At 49.0% G+C, this 8,702-nt stretch overlaps 1 protein-coding gene across 1 annotated transcript; it reads left to right on the forward strand.

The window, feature by feature from the left end:
* Positions 1-5,541: 5,541 nt before the first annotated feature.
* LOC136510676 (uncharacterized) lies at positions 5,542-6,387 on the forward strand. Its single transcript, XM_066505049.1, has 2 exons — positions 5,542-6,109; positions 6,266-6,387. Exons 1-2 carry the CDS (start codon positions 5,542-5,544, stop codon positions 6,385-6,387), a joined length of 690 nt encoding a protein of 229 aa, XP_066361146.1.
* The last annotated feature ends 2,315 nt before the right edge of the window (positions 6,388-8,702 follow it).

Genomic DNA, 8,702 nt, shown 5'->3' on the forward strand with positions numbered 1-8,702 from the left:
TCTCCAAGGTGTACCTTAGCGGATGCTATCTTCTAGTAAGTAATACGTCCGAGTTCTTTATAGTATTTGATATTCTATCTCTGCTAGTAGTTATATAAGCCTTCTTACCTGTACACCGCTTTACTTTAGTAGAGTGATCTAGCCTTTCTAAGGGAACTTAGTTGGTCGAGGTTAGAGTAGTAAGTATATTGTAGACGTGGTGTCTAGACTATATCTTATGGCCTGTGTAGAAGGCTTGTTGTACGAATTGTTAGTAATAGCTAGCAGGTGGTGACAACCCTATCTAGCCATTGCATTCCACCATGTGTTGTAGGCAAGTTCTTAAAAGGTGAGGCCCTAGTAACAAGGTAGCTGATTTGGATAGGGTTTCATCCCCTATTGTCTCGCCTATCGCCTCCTATAAACAAGGTGGGTGAACTTCCCTTTATAACTACTATCTTTACCAGATATCATTGCTATCTTGATCCTCTCTACCCATGTTCCATAAGTTTTTTTGTATCATCGTAGGACGGTCTTGATCCTTAGTTAGTTCACTTCACATTCCCCATGGAAATATGATACTTGGAATACTCTCGGTGAAGGCTACATTGACTACCATACGCTTGTGGTTTACCCGTTTGCCACTTTAGGTGTCAACAAGCTTTCTAGCACTGTTGTCAAGGATTGAACCTTGGTTGCTCGCGTGACAGGTAGGAATACTCACCACTATACTATGGATGAAATACCTCTCTTTGAGTATGCTGCTCCATCGGGTGCTAGTTTGGAGCCGCCTCATTCATCCCAAGCCATTTTGGCTGTTCGTTATGAGCTTCGCCCAAGTCTCATAGCGATGGTTGTTGGTATTTATTAACATATCACTTGTTTACATAGCCACCTAATATTTGTTGACATTTCTTAACATTACTTTTGCTAAGTTGTCATCCCTAACTATGATGCCAGAAATGCTTGTTGACATTCCTTAGCATCACTTCTAGAATGACACTAAGAAGTACTTAAGTATTTTATTAACTAGAATATATATATACTGCAAGTGCACAAATAATTTACCATTATAGCATTTCACCCAGAAGTATTCCAGGTATCATTATTTATATTTTTATCACTAGGAAGGACTGATGGATGGAATATATTGATAACTTATACATATGATGGAGAGATAAACCATAACCATTACTCTACTCACAACATGGGTAAGTCCAGAGATAAATATATGATAAATATATGATAAATGATCATTGAACACTCAGAGTACTCCTTTCTATGGCATTAGCATGACTAAGTAGATATTAGAGAAACAATTCCTAAGTCATTCTTAATTACAAGTCAAAGCATACTATGATTAGTGCAATTACACTTATTAATCATGGCTAAGATCAACTCCATATCTACACATAAGAGATATTATAGAGGAAGATCAAGAACAGAGCATGACTTCCTTCATAACTAGATCCTACTTGACCTATATTCAGGGTGTGGACTACAAAGGACTAAATAGGAGTGTCACATCCGTGATCTATTACATGGCCCAGAATATCAGGTGCATCCGTAGGTAAACAATGTATAAGCAGCACACTTACACAATGTCGACCACTCACTATTGGTATTTATTAACGCACATAGATAAATCCGCAAGTGCATGAATACCGCTGTAGCTTTCACCCGAAAGTATTCCAAGTATCATATCCACTAGGAAACATGTGAGATTAACTATGTCTAACTTAACCCGGAGTAGCAACAAGACTTAAGATAACAGGAGTGTCGGGGACCAAATACTAGGGTACCCAAAGAGGAGCTAATAACCATCAAATATTGATGCTTCTGAATAGACAAGAATGCAACTACACTTCTTGCCAAATGACCAAAGGTTGGCTCTGCCTTGCCCAACCCCTAAGGGCTAGACTCTGCCTTGCTCACCCTTTGAGGGTAGACTCCGCCTCGCTCGACATCTAAGGGTAGGCTCTGCCTCGCTCGACATCTGAGGGTAGGCTCCTCCTCGACCTGATGTCTAAGGGCAGGCTCCACCTCGCCTAATGTCTGAGGGCTGCCCAACATCTCAAGGCAGGCTCTGCCTTGCTCGACATCTGAGGGTAGGCTCCACCTCGACCCCATGTTTGAGGGCAAGGTCTACCTCGCCCAATGTTCGAGGGTAGGCTCCACCTTGCCCAATGTCTAGGATATGCTTTGCCTTGCCTGATGTATGAGGGCTGGCTTCGCCTCGCCCAATGTCTGAGGGCTGGCTCTGCCTCGCTCGACGTTCTAGGATAGGCTCCGCCTCACCTGATGTCTCAGGGCTGGCCCTGCCTCGCCCAATGTTTGCACCCTACTCCTCCATAATGACGAGCATAGGGTAAGACAAGACACTTAAGTCAACCACAGTACCGAGGACCATACCCTACACGCCTGTGGGCAAGTACCATCAGGATATGACGGGACAGGCACTTTAAGCCCTTCTAGGCATGATAGAGCCTGAATAGTGTTATAGGCGCCGACTTTTGTCTTATAGTGTTGTGGGCGCCGCCATCAGCCCTCGGATGTGAATCCTAACATAAGCATATGACAACCACTACAATTCAGGAGGGAACTCACATCATCTAGATTAAAGGACGTATGGTCACTTCCCCATCTGCTCCCCATAGGGTCACAGCTCGGCACCCTAGCACACCGCACCGTCCACCAAAGTAGGATGGGATGTGACCACTTGCTGAATGAAGCTAGAGCATGGCCCTATTAGGATTAGTGAACATGCTATCCCTGGCACCATCTGCCATGTCAGCAGGACAGTCTCAAGGGAAAAGGAAGACCCGACACCTTCGAAGGACCTTCTCTACCTCTAGTTTTTCCTCTTTCTCCCATCTATAATCCCTGCTCCCCCTTGGTCTATAAAAGGAAGGGCAGGGCACCCCACTAAGGAAATGGATCAATCCTACACATCACATGGCATAGCTAAGCAGCATCCAAGCTCTTAGCGCCCGTTCGACCTTTCCATCAGAGACTTGGGACCTGTCCCTCTCTCGACCGTTTATACCTCCTACTATGAACCTTTTTTAGTGCTAATAACACGAGTAGCAGCAAACTAGATGTAGGGACATTATGCCCGAACTAGTATAAACCTTGTGTCTTTTAGCACACCTTCCAGGCCTAATGCACAACAAATATAAATTTACTAGTTGGTGTTTATTCAAAACACCGATAGTTGGTGTATCAGGTAGGGGACCTTTGTGTGTTCTGATGTTAAACATCAGGCCATGGATGCTAGCCACAGTATTAGATGGGTCCTAGGCACACACATGCACTTCGGGAACCTAGACTTCATCATCATGGTGGGGGGAGAGTTGGCATTGGCTCATGCCACCATCCAATCTCTCCTCTCCATCGGCCTCAACCACGAGAGGCTTGAGTGTTAGCTCAGTGTCTCCCTTAGACCCTAGCAGTCCAAGGAGGACCAGTGCTGCCTCACCCTTTCTAATGCTAACAACATGGCTCATTTTTCCAAAGGAGGGTCCCTCTCTCAGGAACACCACATACAGAGCGCCCCAACAGCGCTTCTGTTCGGTCTCCGCAACACAGCGGTGACCGTTAGCCACCTTGTGGTGTGACGTATGGTCCTACCACCCACAAACAATGAGTTCATGGGGGTGATCAAACACATCACAGAATCTCTCCACAACCTCCTCACAGAGGAGCCGAGGTCATCCTCTGGCTCTAACTCCATCTGAGGGAGCCATCACCCCTCCTAGGAATGCTTCATGACAGGTACCCCTAAGGGACATGTCGAAAGCGTCCCCATGGAGGAGGCTACCCTAGTGGGCAACCTCGGCGATGAAACCAAAGGGGAGACAACAGCCCCACCTTGCATGGGAGTGGAGCAGCTAAATGCCCGATAGTGTGAGATCGAGGAAGCACAACTCCAGCTAGTGTAGGAATGCGTGGAGCTTGATTAGGAGATTGAGCGCTGCGGAGATGGTGGGTGCGCATGCGCCATGGCCTGTGATGTAAACCAAAGCATCATCATCGATGACAAAGCCCTTCCTCTCTTCACCTGGATGAGCTAGAACATCACTGCTGCGATGGCCTTTCTCCATGGCCTTCTAGAGGCCACAACGCTCGAGGATTGTCAGGCCCACCACGAGATTCACATGCTACTTGAGCATGTGGCAGTGTAGCAGGCTGAGAGCTCGCTGTCTTAATGATGCGAGCTCGACGCCAGCCAGTGCACACCCTCAGTGTGCCCCGCTGGGGACGTGTTAGTCCACCAGGCACCACAAGGCGATAGGTAGCACGCCATGGTCCCGGTACATTAGCGTCTTGGCCACAACCGCGATGCACGCAACACCCTCAACACCCATAGATGTACCTATGGTGATCCAAGAGAAGGAGCCTACCATAGCTATCATCCTCATCGCGGCAGACGCTACGATAGCGGTGAGGACCGGAGCCTAAGCCTCGGCTTGCTAGGCCCTCAGGCCTTCGGCCAGCACATCCTCAACGCTACCTTCCCGCTAAGGTACTGGCCACCAACCAATATCTCGAAGTACTCTAGGGAAACAAACCCCGGATTATGGCTTGAAGACTATCGGCTTGCCTACCAAGCCAGTGGTGTGGATAATGATGACTTCATTATCCACAACCTTCCACTGTTCTTAGCCGATTTGGCATGAGCGTGGTTGGAACACCTGCCATCCAACACAATCTAAAATTGGGCAGATCTGAAAGAGATCTTTGTGGGGAACTTCCAGGGCACATACAAGTGCCCTGGGAACCCATGGGACCTCAAGAACTGCCATTAGAAGGCTGATGAGACCCTCCATGGGTACATCCGGTGCTTCTCTCAGTAGTGCAATGAGCTCCCTAACGTCGCTGACGCTGACGTTATAGGAGCCTTCCTATCTAGGACTACCTATGAGTCTTTTGGTTCATAAGCTAGGACGCAAGGGCCCGCAAACCACCAAGGAACTTCTAGACATCGCCACCAACCATGCCTCTAGAGAAGAGGTGGTCAGAGCAATCTTTGATCGTCTCAATTGCAAGGCAAGGTGGGAAGAGGGCATCGGCGAAGGCGCCTCCAATCGTTCTACCAAAAGGAAGAACAAGAAGCAATGATGCGAGGACTCCCTCGTGGCCACTATTGACCGCAAGGGTGGTCAGAAGCCCACAGAGGGCACTCCAAAGCACTTCAAAAAACTACTCAAGGGACCGAGCCCGAACCATGCCTTCCTGGTTAAGCATATGCTCAAAGACTACAACCTCATGTGGTAGTTCTTGTTTAGAGGCTCCAACAAAGGGGAGCACAGAAAGGACCCTACCCCCACCGCGGATGATGCCGAGGAGAAGGACGATGGCTTTCTGATGCTGGATGACTACCTTATGATCTTTGGAGGATCAGCGGCCTATGACTCCAAACGTCGTCAGAAGGTCATGTGCCATGAGGTCTACACGGCCAAACCGGCCACACCTCCCTTCCTTCGGTGGTCAGAGTCCACCATAACCTTTGATCAGACTGACCATCTAGAGAGCGTCCCACATCCAATGAGATATCCGCTCATGGTCGACCCGATCGTTGGCCCAAAGTGGCTCACCAAAGTACTAATGGATGGAGACAGCGGCCTCAACATCATGTATGCCAAAACGCTTGACAAAATGGGCATCGACCAGACATGTCTCCACCCAACCCGAGCACCTTTCCATGGCAACATGCCTGAGAAGCAGGCCATGCCACTTGGGCATATCGATCTGACCATTACCTTTGGGGATCAGTTCAATTATAGGATTGAGACCCTCACCTTTGAGGTGGTTGGGTTCCCCAGAACCCTCCATGCCTTCCTAGGACGTTCATGCTACACAAAGTTCATGGCTATCCCCAACTATACATACCTCAAGCTAAAAATACCAGGCCCCCCTGGGGTCATCACCATTGGCACCTCCTTCCAGCGTGCCTATGAGTGCAAGGTCAAGTGCTGCGGTCACACCGTAGCAATCGTCGCCTCCGAAGAGCTCGCCGCCCTCAGGGAGGAGGTCATCGAAGAGGCACCCGACACTAAGAAGTCAGCCATATCATTTGAGTCTACAGAGGGCTCTAAAGAAGTCCTCATAGACCCTGGGAGCACCGAAGGTAAAACGGTGCGTATCGGTACCACGCTTTCCTTTAAATAGTAAAGCGTGATCATCGACTTCCTCTGCGGCAACAAAGACATATTTGCATAGAAGCCCTCAGATATGCTAGGCATTCTGAGGGAAGTCACCGAGCATACCTTAAAAATCTGCCCAGGCTCCAAGCTGGTGAAGCAACGCCTATGTCGCTTTGATGAGGAGAAACACAGGGTCATTGGCGAGGAGATAGCAAAACTATCAGTGGCTGGATTCATCAAGGAAGTGTACCACCCAGAGTGATTAGCTAATCCTGTTCTTGTATGAAAGAAGAGTGAGAAATGGAGGATGTGTGTTGACTATATGGGTCTCAATAAGGTGTGCCCAAAGGATCCATTTCCTTTGCCACACATAGACCAAATAGTTTACTCTACCTCGGGGTGCAAAACCCGCTGCTTCCTTGATGAGTACTCCGGGTACCATCAAATCGCGATGAAAGAGTCCAACCAACTCGCAACGTCTTTCATCACCCCCTTCGGATCGTTCTATGACATCTCAATGCCGTTTGGTCTTAAAAACACTAGGGCTATGTACCAGCGCTGTATGCTCAAATGCTTTGGGTACCTCATCGGGTGGACCATTGAGGCCTACATTAACGACATCATGGTTAAGTCCAAGCGGGCCGACCACCATGTTGCCAATTTTGAGCCGACCTTTGCAAAACTATGAGCAAGGCATCAAACTCATTCCCATGAAGTGTGTTTTTGGGGTCTCGAGGGGCATGCTCCTCAGCTTTATCATCTCTGAGCATGGCATCGAAGCCAGCCCAGAGAAAATTTCAGCCATCACAAGGATGGGCCCGATTCAGAACATAAAGGGAGTTCAACGAGTCACAGGGTGCCTTGCCATACTCAGCCGATTCATCTCATGCCTCGGCGAACAAGGTCTCCCCCTTTATTGACTCTTGAAGAAAGCCAACTGCTTTGAATGACATCTAAGGCCTAGGAGGCACTTGACATGGTCAAACTGCTTCTGACAAAGGTCCCGATCTTAGTTCCTCCAACCAATGGAGAATCCCTTCTCCTATACATAGCGGCCACCATGCAAGTGGTCAGTGCCACCCTAGTAGTGGAGCAGGAAGAAGAAGGGCATGCCTTCAAGGTGCAGTGCCCCATGCACTTCATCAGTGAGGTATTATCCAACTCTAAGACCTGCTACTCCCAAATCTAGAAGCTCCTGTATGTCGTCCTCATCACCAAGAGGAAGCTATGCCACTACTTCGAGTCACACCCGATGAATGTCATGACATCGTTCCCCCCTCGATGAGGTCGTCCAAAGCTAGGACGCCATGGGAAGAACCACAAAGTGGGCACTCGAGTTGATGGATCAAGGCATTACATATGCCTCCGATAGCAATGATTAAGTCCTAGGTGTTGGCAGACTTCATTGCAGAATGGACCATGGTCCAAATGCCATCGGCGATCGTCGACCAAGAGTAATAGATGATGTACTTTGATGGATCATTGATGAAGAAGGGCGCCAGCGTGGGACTAGTCTTTGTATCACCCCTCGAGGTACGCATGAGGTACATGGTTCATCTCCATTTCTCCTCATCCAATAATGTGGCTGAGTATGAAGCCCTCATCAATGGCCTACGAATCGCCATCGACTTGGGCATCCGATGCCTCGACATCAGAGATGACTCCTAGCTGGTTGTCGACAAAGTCATGAAGGAGTCAAGCTGTCATGACACCAAGATGGTGGCACACTGCTAAGAAGTCTGATGGCTGGAGGACAAATTTGATGGCCTTGAGCTCAATCACATCCCAAGGCACCTCAATGAGGTGGCCAATGCGCTTGCGAAGGCAGCATCTGACCGAGAGCCGATCCCAACAGGTGTCTTCGCCAGCGACCAACACAAGCCCTCGGTGTGCTACGATGGGTTAGGGTAGGCCCATAATGGTCCACCTGGTCCAACCTCGGGGGCTAACCAACCAATGGCTCTGTCTGGGCCTGAGGTCATGGAGATTGAACAAGGCCTAGTAAAAGAGCCCGACCCTCTGATCGACTAGAGAATTCTGTACCTCAACTACCTCCTCCGTGGCCCACTGCTAATGGACAAGATAGAAGCTCGGTGGCTCACACGTCATGCCAATTCCTTTATTCTTGTGGAGGGTGAACTCTACAAGCAGAGCCACATCAGGATCCTGTAGCGCTGCATCCCCATCAAATAGCGGAAGCATCTGCCGAGCAATATCCATGGTGGGGTCTACGGTCACCATGCCGTGCCTAGAACCTTGGTTGGAAATGCATTCCGACAGGGCTTCTACTGGCCCACTGCAGTAGCCGACGCCGAGCAGATCATACGCACCTACGAAGGGTGTCAGTACTATGCTCGACAAACTCACCTCCCAGCCTAGGCACTCTAGATGATCCCCATCACATGTCCCTTCATGGTCTGGGGGCTTGATCTGGTTGGCCCTCTAAAGAAGGCGCCTGGGGGCTACACCCACTTGCTTGTCACCATAGACAAGTTTATAAAGTGGATAGAAGCTCGGTCGATCTCCGCGATCAAATCCGAGCAAGCCATGCTATTCTGCCTTGACATCATCCATCAC

Source organism: Miscanthus floridulus, chromosome 16 (assembly GCF_019320115.1).
Source record: "Miscanthus floridulus cultivar M001 chromosome 16, ASM1932011v1, whole genome shotgun sequence".
Taxonomy (NCBI): domain Eukaryota; kingdom Viridiplantae; phylum Streptophyta; class Magnoliopsida; order Poales; family Poaceae; genus Miscanthus; species Miscanthus floridulus.

Bases quoted from the DNA above. Each gene is read 5' to 3' on its own strand.
- LOC136510676 (XM_066505049.1), top strand. From the start codon at position 5,542: ATGGTCGACCCGATCGTTGGCCCAAAGTGGCTCACCAAAGTACTAATG. The intron at 6,110-6,265 runs GTAAAACGGTGC...AAATCTGCCCAG, and splicing joins AGACCCTGGGAGCACCGAAG to GCTCCAAGCTGGTGAAGCAA.